The following is a 19,631-nucleotide window of genomic DNA, read 5'->3' as shown; positions in this document are numbered from 1 at the left end:
TGAAAAAATTGAAATAGAACCTAGATAGCCCTAATAAGCTGATTTTTTTCCCTGTGTGGAACACAAAAAATAAAAACAAACCACCAAACACAAAAATACAGTCAAACCTTGATGGGCAAAGATATGAAGCAAAGCTCCATTAAAAGCATTAGGACAGACAACCCAGACTTTCCCAGCTGAACTATCAAGACATAAAGGGTCTTGTTTCAGCTTGACAAAAACCTTCTAGGGCCATGCAACTGTTACATATATTTCACTAGAGTCTCTCAAAGATTAATTTTGCATTAAAGAGTGGTTTCAGCATTTTATGACTAAAAAAACTGGACTACAAAAGACAAAAAACCCTTAGGTGCACAGGACTGAAACATCCATACAATTCCTAGCCATCCTATTACAGTACACTCAAATACTTGACAACTTTGGCAGAAGTATTTAAGGCAAAAGAAGTAGAAATATTCAGAAGCATTCATATTTGTGTTCCCATTTAAATATGCATTTTCCTATTTTTCACATAGTATTTATAACTAGATGTTTCAAGATGTCACCTAATGAATTGACAGAAGTTGGCACAAATCTTCCCTGGACTTTGTTCTCTAGAACATGAAAGAGATCACTGCCAAAAACAGGACACTAAAAATCAAAGCCACCAGCTTGATTTGCATTCTCTTCCATTTCTTATATTAGACACATAACAGTGCAATAGTTAATGGCTCAGCTTAATATATTAAGCTTTTTTTTTTCTTTCCAAAATCGTGATTTGGGTAATTTGTATTTCCAAAAAACTGTGATACATTTTAATTTCAACATATTATAGGTCAATTACAGATTGCCTGACCTTAACAGCTGTTTTACAGGCTTGATTCTTATTGAAATCAACTGAGTCAGAAAATGATGAGCACCTCCCACAATTTTTTTCATCTTAATTGCAAAGAAACTACGGCAGATGATACATGAAAAACAATTTTGCAAGTAATCTGAATTAACAGGATCATATTATAGAAAAGCAGATATAAATACACCATATTTGTCATAAGGAAAAAAACGAGTACACTGCGATGACAAACTGACATCTTTGCATACCTCAAAGCCCTTTTGTTCACACCCCTGCACAACAAAAGCATAAGAGGATCCTTCCTACTCTGTTTTTCTCTGTCAAAATGTGGGTACTGGTAACACCCTTAGAAAGACGATTTGTCATGTGCAGAGTCTCAAAAGAAGTAAACAAAATATGATTGGGAAGAACAGGAACAGTGTTTTCCTCTTTTTCTTCCAGCAGCGTAGGTCTACCACAGCACGAATCTGGCCATGAACTTACAGTAAAAATCAAAGTTTTCTAAAAGGCTCAGGTTAGTTAATAATTTTTTTTCAAGTTTTCAGCACTCCTTGGAAAATGTTCTTACTGTCTTTGGTGAAAAGTAGCTTCCAATGATCAGTAATGCAGGAAGCAACACAGACAGCCATTACTCATTTTCTTTCAGCTCAGAAAGCAATTATTTGTTCCTATCTGGTATAATTCACTCATACAGCAGACACAGACATAGGTCCTTATCTTAGTGGAAAGTAGACCTCAGGTAGACTAAGTTAACAGGACAACATCTGGAAGTGAAATCATTCCCCCAGGCCTCTTTACACCTGAGATGCACGTACTAGTTTCTGACCAGCTACATATGGAGCTGTAAAACATACAGGCAGATCTTACTTTTGGAAATGTTAATTGAGGTGGTTGTCTCCAGGAATCCCATTTGACAAACCCACAGGCTGAAAATGGAAAGGGTAGCAGGTCAGTGCCTGATTCCATGGGTGCCTGCTGAAATCATACTGCAATATGAAAAAATTAGCTTTTTTAATAAATAAATAAATAAATTAATTGCTAAGAAGAACCCCAGCTCTACTCTCAATTCAACTAGTACTCACAGAGGCTCTCTACTTTCACTCTTCCTTGCAGTTACTTCCATGTAAAGAAGGACTAAAATCATCCCTCTATCAGCCCATGATATTTGCTATTTCATAAAGTTACCAACATGTATATGTTTGTCTGGCAAAAGCTGCAAATGCCTTCAGCAATGTAAAAGTTTCTAGTATTCCAGCCAGAAATAACATCTATAGTCTCAACTACTTGATAAAATACGTGAGAAGTAATTCATACCCCTGTATGTGGGTTACATTTTGTGCATGCATGCTCATAGAAAGGGAAGTGTCATTAACGTAGCTTCAAGGAAATTAATTTTAGGTCATCAACGTTAAGGTCTCGATTTGCTGGGAGATAAAAGAACAGCGAAAACCACCAGATGGATTCAAAAAGGCAATGGGAAATAACTGTCTTTGAGCCATATCCTGCCTTCTTCAATTATAGTATTATGCAGGCAATTCTAATTTCAGACACATGGCGATGTTTGTTTTTTTTTATATATATATACATGCTTAATAAATCTACCACATGCTCTTTGTTAAATAGAGTCCATCAGCTATACAAGCTCTAAATTACATACAATTTTAATAATTCAGTGAGTGCACACGTACTCTCTTCCTCATACATCACCATGTATCAAGGGTGTAGTTGTTTAAGTGAGGCCTTTAATTAATGAGAGGTCAAGTCAGAGAAGCCAAGCATGGGTGGCAGCTGCAGTTGTCTTCCAGGATAGGGTGACAAAACAGTTGATGACCGGAGTATGAGGAAGCTGCACTCATCTCTAACGTGCTGCCTCTGCCATGCTATATATAATTAAGATTTCACAGACTGGACTGGTTGCTCTTTTGGGGAAACAACAACAAAAAAATAAAACGAGTAAAGTCAAAATCTAGATGTGGAATGGAAATCTTTTCACCTTGCATTCACCACCACCCAGAGAGACAAACTGCTCTCCATTAAACCATGGAACAGCCTCTACATCCCCTCAGAAGTTCCCCTAAGCCCCATGGAGGACTCGAAGTTAGACCATAACTGGCAATGCCTTCTCAACAGCTTTCCTAATGCGACATCTGAATGGATCTCACAAATCTGCACTTATTTGGCTAGGGGTGCTGGAGGGAGAGGCCTGAAAAGCCACTGTTCACACTGGAAGGAAATCTGCAGTTAACCCATAGCAGTTCCATTGCTAAATACGCTGCTCGTGGCACCTGAATGCAAGAAGTAGATTTTAAAAACAATATACACTGGGAAAGTAAAGTACTAAAACAACACTCTTGCTACAGTTCAGTGATTTCCTCATTTATATGATTTTAATTATGAAGTTTTAGTTTGGCAGAAAGATTAAAAAATATCTAGCTAGAATTTTAAAAATCTGGCTACTAAAAATGAAACTGAAAATTTGTCCCAGCTCAGAAATGAAGGGTTTATAATATCTGTTCAATACTCACAAAGAGCTACCAACCACCTCTCAAAACTGCGTGACAAAAGAAGCCAAGGTCTTTACAACCTAACATTTTATGCTCTTAAATACAAAACTCCCCTAAATTAATATTTTTGGTTACTCTCAAAGTCCATGAACTTTTCTAGAAGTGTCAGGCACGGATCTTCAGCTTGTCTGTAACCTCTAGACAGCGTTACAGCATCCTGAAAACCTAGGCCTGTTGTTGTAAAGGGAATAACTGGAATTACAAAACAGGAGATGGTTTGCATGCACAGCTGGTCTCCTTTCTCCATCTACATTTCTTGTTATGCACAGAAGTAACAGATAAATAGAACAGTAGCAATTTGATCATTTTCATAAAACTACGAGAGTTGTCATGCATTTGTTCAGAAGGTTTATTAAGGACCTGACAAAGCCTTTATTAACTAGCACACTTTTGAGCTGACATTTAGGATTATCTCTCCTTATTTCTTCCTCCTTCTCCCAATTCATTTGCTTAATACTTCAAGGCAAACTGAAAACGAATAATTGTGAAAGCAATTAGACAAAAAAAAAGAACTGCTACTGAGAAAGTCTTACAAAGATAAGCCTTATCAAACTTCAGCAGTAAGGAAATGAGAAGCAACATATGGATCACTTCATTTACCACCAAAACACATTTATTTATGCATTCAACCCCAAGCATTACACAAGAGTATGGGGACAGAAAGTAAAGCCCCTCCAAGCAACAGGAACCACAGATATGTATTAAGCAAGCAGAATGGAAATAGCCAGTTTGGAAGGCAGCCAGAGCAGAAGTCTTCACCTTGCATTCGATGCTTTTGGGGCACGAGACAGGAACACGAAGTGGGAGGTGACCTGTGGGCAGGAAAGGTACTACAGCAATTGTGTGGCCCGGCTGCAAGACCAGCCTTCCCAGCCTCGACCAGAGGATACGCTGTCAAACGCAGCACAACCACGGGCAGACAGGTTCAACACAACAGCTACACGCAGAGAGAGAGAGCGCTAAACCTAGACAAGAGCTTTCACTGTCTGCTTAGTATCACATGGCGGGCACTGCTTCCTAACCAAACTGCCACTACACAAGTGTCAGCATGACTATCCTCTCAGAGAAGCCTTACTCTTTGGGCTACGTCAGAGGAAAAAAAAATGTCTGTTTTATGAGCCCAATCTTAATCCTGACTTCCAGCGACACAAAATTATTTCTGCAGCTATTTACTTTCAGATCATAACTTCATTACAGCTCACAACAGGTTAGTTACATGTTTCAGCCCACTCTGATCTGCTTTGAAATCTCCAATGTCAAAGGTGACAGTAGCCTGGTTTGTACATATGTTTTGCTTTTTCTTTTTTTCTTATATATATATATATATATATATAAATAACTGAAGTTAATTTAAACAGAACGCACTAAATCCAGAGTAAGTTCTAGAGTCTTAGAGCTCTCCTCTGCATAAGCTGCTAAAACCCAATAAAGCGATTTTTAGGACTCAAAAAGATCCTTTTGAAGAGTGTCCTAATTCCCGAATATGCATTTCCATGCTCTTTTAAGAGATCTTCTTTTAAACTTGACCGTGCCATCTTCCCACAGCTTACGGGTAAGAACCCTGCATTGACACGATAAGCAGTCCAGGCCACCCAATGCTTCCACCAGCACCGAGGGACATCCCTTGGTTATTTCCTGTCATCCAACACCAATGGGGTCAGAGAGCATAACAGTTTATAAACCACAGAGACACGAGGTAATGAATATTAAAGCCTGGTTCATACAACGATTCATTTGTGCTACCCTCTTGGCCTTTATGGGAAAACACCACTGTTTACTATGTTTTATTGATCTTCTGTTATCCCTTGTCCGTCAGTCCTCTTGTCTTCTAGAATACTAACTTAACCACGCTGCTATGTATTGATTTGGTCTTTGCACAGCAGAATAACATACTTTGCTGTTTGGAGAGGACAGAGTTAAAATAGATAGGAGAAAAAGTCAATAAACAGGGAGCTAGGAACTTCGGCGAGCAGGAAGGCAAGATGACAGACCAGAGAATATGCCCTTTTCCACTACGATATTTTCAACTCTTTCCAAACATTAACAATACGCTTAATCAGAGACAATAGTTCTGTGTACCCGGAGAATAAAGACAACTGTAAATAATCCGACACTTCAGAACCTCTCTTCTTGCAGAGGGCAAAGGAGGAAGAAAAAACACTTGCAAAACTTACCCTGAAAACTTACCCTGCAGCTGTTTCAGCCACTCTAAACCACTGTAGTCAAAACCTGCTGCTCTGCTCCTTTTCCAGGACTTCCAACGGGCTCGGGAATGGCTTTGGCTAACAGGAAGTTTTGAGGCAACTCCTCTCAGATGCCTTAATTGAGCAATTTCAACTTAAGACACTCACTTTTTATTTCCCAGAGATACTGGTCATCAAGGACTCCCACTAAAGAAACTGCAATGCATCTGTTAATCAGGTCTAAAAAGGGACACCTCCATTGCCCTGGAGATCCCAAATAACTCACTACTGTAACAGCCTTGTTCCACAGCAGAAAACTACAGAGAAGGCAGAGGGCATAGGAACAGTAACACAGGCAAACAGCGCCTTACAGAACTGGTCTGATTGGAAGTCTCATACTACACTGGGCATACTGCTACTACACTTGCCAAAGAGGGGCCTTGTGCTCTGTAAGCATGCTCAAAACTCAAACTAAGTTAGTAAATGGCAGCCTGTAATATAAAATTACTCCAATAAAGGACTTGTGTGAAAGAGCCTCAATATCACCTTAAAAGACTTTACATTTCATTTGACAATTAAGTAGGTACTTTGCGACATACATTGTGCAGAACTTGGCCCAAATCCAGGCAATTCCATTCACCTCCAGATCTTCCAAGGAAAAAGACACAGAAGTGTTAACTCTTCAGGTGCTTAAACGTCAATCCTCACAACACTCCCGGGGAACAGGCACACAGAGGCTACGGCCATTTGGTGCACAATCTTCACGTTTTGCTGCCTCGGGCTGCGATGGGATCTTGACCGATAATTATTAACTTTCTGTCTTCAAGTTTTGGGGTTTGACATGCTAACAGAAGCTTAAAAAAACACGTTAAACTGTCCAAGAACAGATAATTCACAACTCAGACATGAGCATTGGGTCATATATTTTTATGACTCTGTAACTGGGATTCTGTCTCACACATCAAGAAAAGAAGTTGAATTCAACTGTTTGTTTTAGAAAGAAAAACAAATCCTTTACTTTGTGGATCTGAACCACAATCCTCTACAATAATGGAGTAGTACAGTGGTTTTTTTTAATCAGCAATCAAAAACATCTTTACACGTACCATAACGATATGCATCAGTGCACTGAAGGAAATAAACACAGAATGGAAAACGCTAACTGATAATCCTAAAGCTCTCACTATTCACTATGGTACCTCTGAAAGCCATAAACGTTGCTCTTTCACTAGAGAGAGGTTTCTGAGGAACAGACAGCATTGTACTTTGCAGTTCTGCCTTTGTTCCCTAAATGTTAAGACTCCTTTCCCCTCAAGCCACGATTGTGCATCAGAAAAATCAGCTGGATTCAGAAAAATTGTTCCCAGATTGCACCCGTCTTCTGTTTGCTGTTTCCATTCCAGCCCACAAAGAAAAAGATTTTGCGCATACAAGCCCACAGAGAAACCCTGCTCAAAACAGGGCCAACTTCAGCCCTTGTATCTAGAAGGGGACACCAGGAACAGGGTTAATTGCACACAGCATTGCAAGGCTGGTTCTGACCTTCAGAGTTCTTGGACCACCCATATGAGAGAAGTACATAAAAACTCAGACAAATTCATAGGGAGGCTTTTCTTTGAACAGGTCTTTCACTGTACTGCCGGCACAAAGCCAACGCTGCCTTAACTCCCTCATTTGCCCCTTAAGTGCTGCATTCTTCATCAGTCCTGACACACAGTATTATTCTCCCTATTTTTCACAGTGCCACCGTCTTCCTCCCTGAAATCACAACATACCCTTTCTAGTGTCTACTTTGCATTACCTAGAGTAAGAAAAGTCATTGTTCATCCCCTTTATTGGGCACACATGACATCCTTATGCATTTCCAGAGCTGATTTCTATTCTGAATATATTATGCCTTTTCTAATACCAAGTATGCACTCATGAAGGCTCACAGTATTAACTCTTATTGTTATTTCTCTAACCTCTCAGCCTACATTATGCTCCTCTTTCCCAAAACACGTTGTCATCTAATTGATTCATTTAGGGCAGTAAGGACTTCTAGAACATGATGCCTTTATTCAAGGATAAATGTTTCAAAGCACACTGAATTAACACTACTATTCACAGTGAACATCTGATATCAACATTTCTAGCTTGCCAATGGAAAAGAAGAAAAATCCAGAGATTTAAGTGACTTTTCCAAGTGTGTAAGACCAGAATTTACTCAACCTCCTTTTCATTCTTTTGAAACTTACAATTTACTCAAATAAACAAGCGTTATCCTGCTTCAATTGCTGGTCCGGTATTGCCAGCTCCACCAGCTACACTGCACCACAAGTTACCTAGCTCATGGGCCATAACATGCTCGAGCCTGGTCCTCAATATCACACAAAGAACAGGACTGGGGAACAACAGCACAGGAAACGTGCCTTTATACACGTTCACTGCCATGCTCATGCCTGCTCATCTGTCCAACTCGCACAACGTAAGGTTGGTGGCCTCTCAGGCATGCCACAAGAGATTTCTTTACTCTGATTTCATCTAAAGGATCAGGTTCAGTTAGCACAGAAAGGTGAGGTTAGAGCAGCACAATCCCCAAATCTATCAGCTAACACGGTGTTCAAATATACATCTTCACTCTTCTAGCTACATGACTTTAAGTTTATCCCTGTTACTTTCTCTCTTTTTACTAGACAAGTTTCACTGTCTCCCATTGCTTTATTCACACCTCTACCATAAAAGAGAGGTTATAGGCATTATATATTCTGCCTTGGTTTTCCAGCTTCACATTCTTTAGTTTGTAACATAGTTGTCTTAGAGTTTACTTACTTACAAAGTACTAAGTATTTGTTATTAGTACTTGAAACTACTAAATTATGTTATTATCCAAAGTAAAAAAAAGTAAGCAATTAAGAAAAGTACTTCATTGGGCTGTGTCCTCTTTCAAGTTCTCACTTCGGATTTCATGAATAGATTTTCTTTTCTGAAATAAAGGTAACACGGGTCATTTAAAGAAGTTCTTTGCAAAGTTTACAAGGGATGTACTCAGCTTAGTAATACAATGCACAGGAGATATTGTACAGCAGCCTAGCAGAGTTCAGTAAAAGACGTCTTTGAACACAGGATTATCTTCTTGGTCTTTTGCTCAGAAGAGAAAGCACTTTACTCAACCCTACTTGGAAACACTACCACACACATCAGCACCTACTTGGAATATGAAAAACGTGCCACCCACAACAGAGCAGCTTGTTGGATCAGCTTTGAAGTCAATCAGAACGGTAACCTCTCATACATTATAAAAGAACACGAGTCTTTAAAAGCCAATTCTAACATCAAAAACGTCAGTTTACTTTCTTTGCTCAACTTAAACTGCTTTTACCTCTAATTTAGCACATTTTCAATTCATAGAAAATTAAAAGGAGGTACTCAATCACACTGCCTGAATTTTATTCAGAGATTAAGAAAATAGAGTTATTTTAAAATTCCAAATACAGCTACATTTTCCAGTAAAAAAATACGCCCCTGAGACTGTGAGCCTGCCTTGTTTTTCCTGAGTTACGCAGGCAAGAACCTCTTGAAAAAGGAGTTGTGTGAAGACAGAGGAGTATGACAAAGCATCTTAACAGAGGATAGTCTTAGAGCAGTAAAATCTTACAATAATTTATCTTGCAGTTTCAATATGAAAGTTACAAAAGTTTAAATTAAATCGAGTTGTGTACTAAAATCCCCCAAATGATGGGCTATCGGAGGAGTTCCTTAAGATATCTGCTGACAGATACACATCTCCAAGAAGTTGAGCACAGACATCTAGAAGGAACTTCAGCACATGCCGAAATGACACTGTAAACAGAGTTAGGCACTGAGCTGCAATGGAGGGGTAAAATTCAGTGACACTGACAACTAAAAGAGAATCAGAAACTGAAAAAGCTGACACCTAGGACAAGAAAAAGGAAACAAATTTGTGTGACAGAAAATCTCTCTTCTCTTGATACCAAGAGCAAATTAAAAATCCTCCCCTCGCCTTCCATCAAGAATAAACATCGCAGTTTCCTCTGCTGCTTGTTTTTCAGCTATTCCTTCCACTCCAGCAGCGCCCATGCCAAGCTGCACATCCCACCGCGGCCAAATTTTTATCTCAATTACACTGATGTAAGCGGGAAGTAACTCCATCCCACCGAACCTTGCCCAACGGTAAAAATAAACGCCTCAAGCCCCGGGCGGTGCGGCCAGCCCCGACCCAGGCACCACTCACCGTGAGCGGCCCCAGAGGCTGCCCGAGCCCCCGGGCTCCCCAGGCCGGCTCCTTGAGGGCAGCCCAGCGGGCCGGTCCCCTCAGGATCGGTCCCCCCAGGATCGGTCCCTTCAGGGTCGGTCCCCTCAGGGTCGGTCCCTTCAGGATCGGTCCCTCACGGCCACCCCAGCGGGCGCCGCCTCCGCCGTGCCCTAGGCCCTGCCCTGCCCGCCTCCCCTCGCCGCCGGCCGCCCCGTCCTCCCGCCGTGCCCACAGCCCCGCGGACACCGCGGGTGCGGCGGTGGCAGCGCTTCCAGCCCCGGCGGCCGCGGCGCGGTGCGGAACGGAGCCCGGCGGCGGGCCGAGGCGGCGCGGCGGGGCCCGCCCTGCGCCTCAGCTTACCTTACCCGCGGCTCATGGCACTGCCCGGCGCGGCCCCGGCGGCCCCCGGCCCGCGCCGGGCGGCGGCGAGGGGAGGAGAGGCGGCGGGGCTGCCCGGCACCGCCAATCCGGGCCCCGCGGGGGGCCGGGCCTGCCGGAGCCGCCGCCGCAGCGCCGGGCTGAGGGGCGGAGCGGGGAGAGGGCCCGCCGCGGGCGGAGGGAGGCGGGCTGAGGCCTGGGGAGGGTGGAAGGGGTGAGGTGGGCGTGAGGGGAGCGGGGTGGGCGGCCGGGGGGAGCGGGACGGGGGAGGGATGGAGTCGGCCGGGGCGGGGACCCCCGGGAAGGAGGAATCGCCTCAGCCCGCTCGCAAAGTTTCAGTCAGGCGGTAAGCGATGACACAAGGAAATGATTCCCCGAAATGAGGAGCCGCTCAGAGGAAACTGGATGGCCAGCGCAGGGACTATGAAATGATCTCCTTCGCCCAGTCACTTGGAAAACATCTCTGAATGACAAGTGCCCCGATGGAAGGGAGGCTGAGTTTGTGAGCAGCGCGCTGAGCAAAGCCAGGAGCTGAGGCCGTCAGCCACGCTGGCCTCGAAGCTCCAGTGCGGGCCATGTTTCCTCCCACCGGTGTTAAGAAAAACCTGTTAATTCCTCTTGCTTGTGTCTGTGTTGACCAGGTTTATAAGCAGCCAGTTCTGGAGAATGCTCTGTTTGCTTTGGGTTTTTCTTGTAAACTGTATGTGGCGGTTTTGCAGGTAAATTTTTACCCCCGTAATCTCTGACCACATCACTTCATAGAAGCAGACACTACCTGCAGGAAATGCATATGCAAGCAGACAAAATAAAGTGCTTTGGTATCAAAACATTACACAAATGGCCAAAAAAGGTCCGTTATCCAAAAAACTAGGCGGTTACCCAAAGAAACATACCATGTCAGAGGCCATTTTATTTCCACTTCATATTTGCCAGTTTGCAGCAGACAGAAAAAAAAAAAAAAAAAGATAATTCCCTCTGTCAAAAGGTTTTTGTTCTCATAATGGTCTCATGCCATAAAATATTACAGCCTTGCCACTGCTTTTACCCTTTACATCATTGTTCTTGCTTTTGAAAACTGTTAATGAGATCTTTCTGAGTCTCTTTATTTCATACCAGTGTTCAACTTTATGATACTTTATGTGGTGATGATGCCAAAGTTAATTTATTTACTAGCCAACATGCAGTGGAATATGTGAGCAGAATTCAAATTGCTCCAAACTAGCTCCAAATATTTTAATATACAACATCTTTTTTTAATACTTTACTATCTTATCTACAGCTGTATCACAGTCAGGGCTTGGTTTCCCATTTTACTAGGCATTATACCAGGCATACGGTAGTTAGTAGGTTTTGCAGTCTAATTCAAAAGTAGGTGTAGATAACTCTCATACTGTTTTTCTCTTTACATTTCAAGACCAATTCAACACTTGTAAAAATGAATTATGATCATTACTCCATCCATTATTACGTGGTCATTTTTTTAAGTTTAAAAGACAGTATTATGTTTTAAATACATGTAAAAGTGTATTCAATTATCTAGGATAGGTTTCTTTTTATAGCTCTCATAGTAAGTAGGCAGACCTTTGAATCGTTATACAGAGCTGGTGTTAGTGTTTCCAGAGTATGAAGATAAGATAATGGTTGTTTTCTTAATAGCAGGTTTTCCCTGTAGGAACAGAGGCTACAACTGAAACTGTGACCAATGTCTTGTTTTCAGCTGTGTTAAACTGTAATTCACGAGAAGTTTTGAAGCTTTTTCCACCCTCTGTTTGTACCTAACTTAGCCAACACACGGCCTAAAAGGCGTGACCTCAAGAGAAAAAGTTTCGCATCTGAAGTTGGGTGCTCAGCAGAGGCTTCTTCCACAGAGGAATACAGCCTGAGCAAAGGCTGGAGCCAGCCTCTAGGGAAAATGAGACGTGAGCTTTGCTACCTGCCTCAGCTTCATCGTGCACCTGGCCACTTGGGAATCCTCTTCTGAAGGCAAATCCCAGTCAGTTGGAAAAAGGAAGTGTCTCTGAATTTCTGAGTCATTCCATGGTGCTAGAGTAAATGCTTTTGTTGGATAATTTATCTGCCATCCATCCTACAAAAAGACAAGAGAATACAGTCATACCTATTTATTTTTAATATTTCAGTCTCCTACATATAAATATGCAGTCATTTTGAGAAACAACAGGCCTGCAGGTGCTAGAAATAGGTATCTGTAGTCAGGAGCTGCTTTTGAAAATAATGACTTTAATCTTTCAGAATATGCGAGGAAGGCATTCAAATGCCTTTTTAAAACAGTGCTTGAGCAGGCTGTAAAATAAGAAGTAATATTTCTCTCCCAGAGCTACTGTGAGACTCAGTTCATTTCTCTGTAATGCCCCCATCAGAATTTCACAGCTCAGGACAGCTTAAGGCTTGTACTTTCATGAGAAAAGAACATTATGTGAGATTTGGATTTCCACAAGGTTTTCACAAGTCTCTCGGTGCTGTCAGTGAGATCTCCTGGGGAAGACCCAAGAACCGCAGGACAGGCCTTCTTACAATTTTATGCTTCGAAGCTTTAAAACAAATGAGGCAGCAGCTGTGCCTGAACTCGTGAATTGTGACATAGTTTTCTGTGTATGTGTGAGAACAGCTTTACTGTTATTTTGTTGGCTTGTTATCTGTACAGTATAAAACACAAAGGAGAGAGACTTCACACAGAAAAAACAAACAAGCCCCCTGCCCACACAGTGTGTACAGCAGCCCAACAAACACTTGCAAGGCCGAGGCTTCCTAGTGGGCTTCAGCTGGTTCTGACTGTGGGTACAGAAGAGAGCACGAGCTTCCTGAATAAACACACTCCTGCCACAGTGCTTGTATGCCTATCTTCTGTTTGCCCAACACCGAAACAATAGTGTTCTCAGCATCTCCCTGCCCAGTGACTTCACTGTCGCCCTCTGACACAAATTCTGAAGTTGCAGACATGCCCATCTTGGCCTCCAACACATCACTTCTTCCCACACGCTGGCCCCTGCCCTGTGCAGCAGACAGTGCTGCCGGCTTTCAATTGTCCTTCTCATCTTCCTCTTTCCCTCTCTCATTACTTCTCTTTATTTATTACAGGTCTCTAAATTGCCAGGTATCTCTGGAGAAACAGCTCTGTACTACTACTCACATCAAGGTCTCACACACACTCAGAGAGGACACACTTCCAGAGGCAGGGGAAGTTCGAACTTCCACCTGTTTCCCTGCAACTTAGGGCTGAAGGACAACAGCACAGGCCCTGCATGGCTGCCAGGTCATGTTGATTCACAGAACAGGCTAAAACCACATCAGCGAGGTGTGCAGAGTTAGAGCTGTGCTGCCAAGGTGACACCCAGAGGCCGACCTGTTCCCAGGGAAGGCGATTTACCACGCAGCCTAGGTGAAATAGTTTGAATGCTGTGAATTTGCACTGGTGCCTCTCAGGCCTGCCAAACCCTCTTGGTGCTTCTTAGGCTAGTGTCACACCTGACACTGGATCCAGATAGGGAAAATGGCTGGTGCACACCTATCTGCGATGCCATCCATCTCTGGGGAAGAGGTGAGTCCATGAGCTACGCTGAACAGCTGCGTGCATGCTGCCAAAGTCACAGGAAGGTTGCAAGAGCTGGTATCTGGATTTCAGTGTACCTGGCAATTGCACAAAACTCTAAAAGGCTGAAATCTGATCTGCACATGATGGAGAAGTCAATATTCCTCCCTCTGCAGAGACCTTTGTGAGTTAGAATATATGCTGGCTGAGTGCTGGAGTACTTCAGAGTGCAACTGTGATAAAATGCAAAGCTGGGGGAAGGCATGGGGGATACAATGGCACTATTGTACATTTTGCCTGCACAGGCATTACACCAAAAGTCCTTGACAGTAGCATCAGATGATCCAGACAATTTTCTATTAATCAGGAAAAGCAAAGCACAAAATAAACAGCAAGCATCCTGACCTTTTAGCTGACAAATCATTCACCTATTTTAAATCTACAAGTAAATTTAGTGCTCCTGATACAGAACAGCTGAAGCCACAGATTTAAAACAGGCAAATACACATCAACTTTTCCACACAGACAGCTCTGCCACAGGAACTTTAACACCAGCCAGCAGTACCTTTCTGCTCTTGCCTGGACAGATGCTTAGGTTCCACACTGATGTGCTTAATATAAATGATTAATAAAGAGAAAAGAGCATTGACCATAGAACAGGAATGAGCAGCAACCTTCAGATCCAGAGCTCCAAACCAACTTTCCAATATTCAGGAGGAGCTAGGTCCATATTTAGGGGACATGTGGTCAGGTTATCCATGACAATTTTATTGTCCCTTGTCTTCACAGGAAAAGACAGAAACATTAATACAAATTAATCGCAAGTGTGACTTGAACATTGTTACTGAAGTTACATTAGACTCCTGCATGAATGCTGTTACTCAGAATTAAACTGGACTTCATTTGATTTCGCTTTCTTCAGTTTCAGAGTGAAGTACACTAAATCAGATTAATGTCACTTAATTCTGAATAAAAATATCTGCATAGGGACTTAATAGAATTTAAATAATCTACTTTAAAAGATAATTCAGGTAAGATTTCCTGAGTGTCCCCTTCGAGGAAAGACTCACATCAATAGACTTAATGGGAATTGTTCCTGGATCATGCTGGTATGAGGTCAAAACATCAACCAATACCAACCAGAAAGTGGTGATGTCTGTCTCAGGTGTCTTTGCTCTGAGAGCATGAGCATCTGATCCAGAGCCAGCTCCCTCCTGGCCCTCTTCTCTAACAGGTTTGGACCCAGCATCCAGAGACAAATGTTCTCAGTGCCTCCAAAACTGGGCTTTTGTTCTGGACTTCATATTCTCCCTCTCTCCAATATTATTAATCTGTACACCACTTTAAGATGAAAACCTTAGCACAAAGACATAATAACATTTCACTGTACTAATCACCCAGGTGGGCAAATATGGAATCTATGCTCCTTAGACCACCTATTATAGGTGATAAACTGTCCTCCAAAGGGCAGTTCAGAACAGGACTCTCAGTGAGACTAGTAGAGAGCAAAGTAACCTCATAGCTCAGACATCCAAGGTAAATAGATGTCTAATGTGAGGCACTTAGGATACCTCAATCAGCTTCACTTTGTAATTTTAGTGACCTGATGCATAACAAAGTCTTCAGAACTGCCCAGCTGCCCTGACCCTTCTGTTCAGCTTCCACAGCCATTTTATATTGCTATCTAATGCAAATAGCTTCATGCTGTGCATATGACTCCATATGGAGCCATATGACCTTGTTTTTTCACATATAGGAGCTGTTCCCTGCTGTTCAAGAATGAGTCATGTCTTGTTCAGAGTATCATTAAATCTTTCAGTTAAACATTGCTCAGTAATCTATCCAACCAGTAACCCTGAGTCAAAATTTCAAGTGCTCATAGACAATGTAATACATTTTTCACATTAATCTGTTGAGACATACTAAGGAGTCTAATAAATACATGCACAGTCTGCTCTGGAAAAAAAAAAAGTGTAAACTAAACACAGTCATACATTACCTCTTTAGAGCATCAAATCCAGATTTTAGAATATGAAAAAGTTCCAAATTTGAGTGAGACACTGACTAGTCAGTGCTGCCTTATATTGCATTTAGACAGAGACTTAATCTTGATATTCAAAGCCTTCCAAAACTCTCATGTTTTAAAAATAGCAAAATGTATTTCTTTTGAAGTATGGGCTTGTTACAGCTATTTAGGAACCTCTTACTGAACTCAGATAGATCTTGAACCTCCCCTGGGGATGGTTTAGATGTCAGTGTTCATTCATTAACAGATTGGAAACTGTCCAGGACAATACTGCAAGAAAACACACGATGTCCAGGCTTTCTTTCTGTTTCTTCCTGTCTTAAATGGGATTTGCTGTGCAGTTCTCTACAAATAAATTCAAGGTTAAATATGATGAATAGGGCAAGGAATGCAGAGAAATTTAGCCCAATATTAGCAATGCATACTGCTTATTGGTCAACAGGGTATTTCTCTTTAGAGGCGAGGGAAGCATTTAGCAAAACTTTGCTTGTGCAGTGAGAATCTCATCTCATGCTAATGCCAATAGATCTTCCTGCTCTTCATCTCTAGCAGTGTGTGCAAAGGTCTTACTCTTTATTAACATGGAGACACGTGCTGAGTAACTAGCCCTAATGTCATCCAGACACAGGGTTCAGGCAAAAACTTACTGATCCCAACAAGTTTGATGTTATCTCTCATTGGATATTCTTTTGTAGAAGAAACTAACAAGCTCTCTTACAGAAGCAGGCAGATGAAATGAAAATAGCCACCCCTAAGAAAGAAGGCAGAACAGCAGACCCTGTGGAGAAGCCAAAGCATTCAGAGTTTCTCCTGACTGAAATGTTGGGCTTTGAATATATGGGGAGGAGGGCACTGCTCAGAGCAGCTATGTTCCTATGGTCTGACAGCAGTCTTCTCCTAAATACAGGCAGAAACAGATAAATTCTACTAGAATGACCTTGAGGAAAAGAAAGAAAAAAAAAAAAAAAGAAAAAAAGAAAGAAAAAAAGCTGGCGGAATGCTTCTGGTGTAAGTGCTGGCTGAAAGGATTGAAAATCATGCAGATAAATTGTCTCCTATTGTCCGATTCCTCCTCTGTTCAATGAAACAGAATTTTGTACTTTCTTTTTAAATAAAAGGGCTGCATCAAAGTACCTGAATGATCAATTTTGCCTGCTATTAGAAACAATCTGCTGGGCCTAAAACCATCTAAGTGCTTTGGTCAAAGATAGGGAATGAAAGCTCCACCCATTTCCTCATGGAAAGGCAACAACTTCATCCCTTTGATTGCAACTGCACAGAGCTTGAAAAGTCAATGGTGCATGAAGCATGGTTGCTTTGATTTATGAAGTGCAGACTGGGGGACATGTGCCATGGACATAATAGCTCCTGACACTCCTCTGCCCTCAACTTTGTCTTTCACTGACATAAGTACAAAGTAGGTGTAAAGTCAAACTAGTGACTTTGCATTGGTGGAAAGGAGTCCAGAAACACAGCAATTAGGAAATCAATCGGTGGGAGCACACAGCCTTATTCACGTTTGTATGCAATGAAGAAAACACAGATGTGACCTTTGTCAGCAAGTCAGTGCACTAATTAGTGTCAGAGATAATAACCACTAAACATGAAAATCTGACCTATATCTAGTACAAAAGAGGAAAAGGCAGCAATTTACCTAAGTCTCTATTATACTGCTAATGATTATGAGCTGAAAAACTAGACCATAATGCAAGGAAACTTGTAATTAAAAAGCATCAATTATCATTTTCTCCTTGTAGGGGACATTAATCAGGTCCGCTTGCCACAGTCTCATTCAATATACAGACAGACCTATAGGATTGTGATTCTTCCTAGAACAGTCATAAAGAAATCTAGTCAATGGGAAAAGATCAGCTTCAGTGAGAAAAAAGAAAGGAAAAGGAAATTAATATAGTTAAAGAAAAACCTTTCAGCATTTCTTGTTTGACAAAGCACAGGTGTGTGTCAGGGTTGTTTTCTAGTAGGGCAGACTTGCCTTCCTCCAGCAATGTCTAAACTGGATTTAAGCAGTGTACACAATGTTCTGAGGTTTCGGGACTGAGCCAGCTAATACTTCAGTCATGCTGAACATACCATCCTTCTCTAGAGATCAACCAGTCCCCGAGGTCCCTGGGAGGAATGTGAATCTCTCAAAGTCTGCATATTTCCCCTCTGTGCTCCCTTACGGCCTCAAACTTCCAGCCAAGGGGGCAGATTGGCTAGAGGTTGTCAGAGGCTCGGCACCCACAGGCAGAACCAGTTGCTCAAGTGTGCCTGGCCATGCTGTAAATACATTTAGATTTCTTCTTCCAAAGAGCTCCAGCCCTGAGGAGTACCCTGAGTCAGGGCTGAGTTCTGTTCACTGAATTTGTTTGGAAATTGCAGCTAGGGAGGCAGTTCGCTGTTGTTCTCTTTGTCTACACGCAGAGGCATCTCCAGGAGTCCAGGGGAGTGCCAATTGCTACAGGCCCATAAGAGGAAGAGGCCACTAAAGAAGTGGCAGCGGCCACGTGTGGTGAGAGTTACGGGAATATCAGGCATGGCAGGTCCACCTTGCTTGTGTGAAAAATCGTCATTAATGACAGAAGTAATTGAGGCAATACTGGCCATCTAGTCCTGAACACCCAACTGGGTGATGTGGGCACAGTCAGTGCCTAGAAGATTTAACCTATCATTTTGCACACAAGGACTACATTTAAACACACTCGGCTTTACCTGATGTCAGCTCTGCCATGGATAACTGCAGAATCACAGCTCATCTCCAGCCACCTCTAAGCTTTTTCCTTTTAGCATCTTTTGTAGCTCTTGGTCTTTAAAGCTCCTGCGCCTTTAATGATCATGAAGTTGAAATGAAAATATAAAAGACAGCTCAAACAGCAACAAAATTAAAACTATGTTTTGCATTATGGAGACTTTGTGAGATTTTCATTATTACTGTGCTTTAAATAATTTAAAATTATTCAAAAGCAATCTATATTTTCTATTGACAGTCTCATGCTAATTTAATAACCTGTGTAGCTGTAATTTTCATTAATTGGCCTACACTCTGAACACATTTTAATAGACTTGAGAATTTTTGCTTCCATTAGACTCTTACAGTCTATTACCAAACAGGGATGCTGAGTTCACCCCTTCCAGTAAAACCATAACTGAGTCCACTTAAGACAAAACCCTCATCCTTTCCCCGTTGATGGCAACCTCTCTGTCCCCCCTCCTCCTGAGGACAGGCCAGCAGCTCTCACTGTCACTGCCTTGGAAGCACTTATCCCCAGACAGAGCAGAGAGTCCCCTAGGGAAAGGCTGGGGCCGGGAAGTGGTCATTCTGCTTGGGAGAGGACACATTGCTGCAGCTTACTGCTTGCTGGGCACTGAACTGGCTCAGAAGCTCCCACGAGGGAGCAGCCTGGCGGGTGGTGAGGGCCACAGGGGAGTTCAGACATTTGTCACGGATTAGTTCCATGAAGACAGAAGTCAGTCAGGGCTGTCAGTTCCGCAGCTCTGAACAATCTGAAGTTCACAGTTGAGACATGTCTGCCCTCGTAGCACTGTCTCATTGATTTTCAGAGTGAAACTGTGTCAGTTGCAGTGGAGACTTGGCTCCGCATGTAGTTTAAAAAAATGAATAAAAACAAAGCCAGAGCAGAGGATTTAAAGCCAAGCTCTCCCCTTGCAAGTGTTGATAAGTGCTTTGTGGAAACAGGCTATTTCAGCAGCCACAGTCCCTCTGCAAGCACTGAACATGGCTTGAATTGTGCCAGATAAATAAGAGCATAATATGATTTTTCTTCTGAAGACACAAACTCCCTGTGGCAATATCATAGTCTGTTACAGCAGCACATATCAGATAGG

The 19,631-nt window shown here is 42.2% G+C and overlaps 1 protein-coding gene across 7 annotated transcripts in view; it reads right to left on the bottom strand.

Moving 5' to 3' along the window:
- The window catches only part of TEX2 (testis expressed 2), a 55,244-nt gene extending 39,436 nt beyond the window's left edge, over positions 1-15,808 (bottom strand). Inside the window, exons 1-2 of one of the 7 annotated variants that reach the window (XM_080561136.1) lie at positions 15,759-15,808; positions 12,146-12,298 (exon numbers count right to left, since the gene is read on the bottom strand). Coding sequence is in view for 2 of the 7 variants with exons in the window: in XM_080561133.1 (XP_080417259.1) it covers positions 1,700-1,742 (43 nt within the window). In the remaining 5 variants the exon portion in view is untranslated. Of the gene's footprint in view, positions 1-1,699; positions 1,758-6,178; positions 6,231-8,483; positions 8,545-9,813; positions 9,953-10,194; positions 10,354-12,145; positions 12,299-15,758 lie in introns of those variants that run through there. The other 6 variants (XM_080561138.1, XM_080561135.1, XM_080561137.1 and 3 more) reach the window with 6 other exon arrangements.
- Positions 15,809-19,631: the final 3,823 nt, after the last annotated feature.

The sequence above is a fragment of the Anser brachyrhynchus genome, assembly GCF_964034855.1.
Source record: "Anser brachyrhynchus genome assembly, chromosome: 18".
Lineage (NCBI taxonomy): Eukaryota > Metazoa > Chordata > Aves > Anseriformes > Anatidae > Anser > Anser brachyrhynchus.
This window is presented reverse-complemented; position numbering and strand designations above follow the sequence as displayed.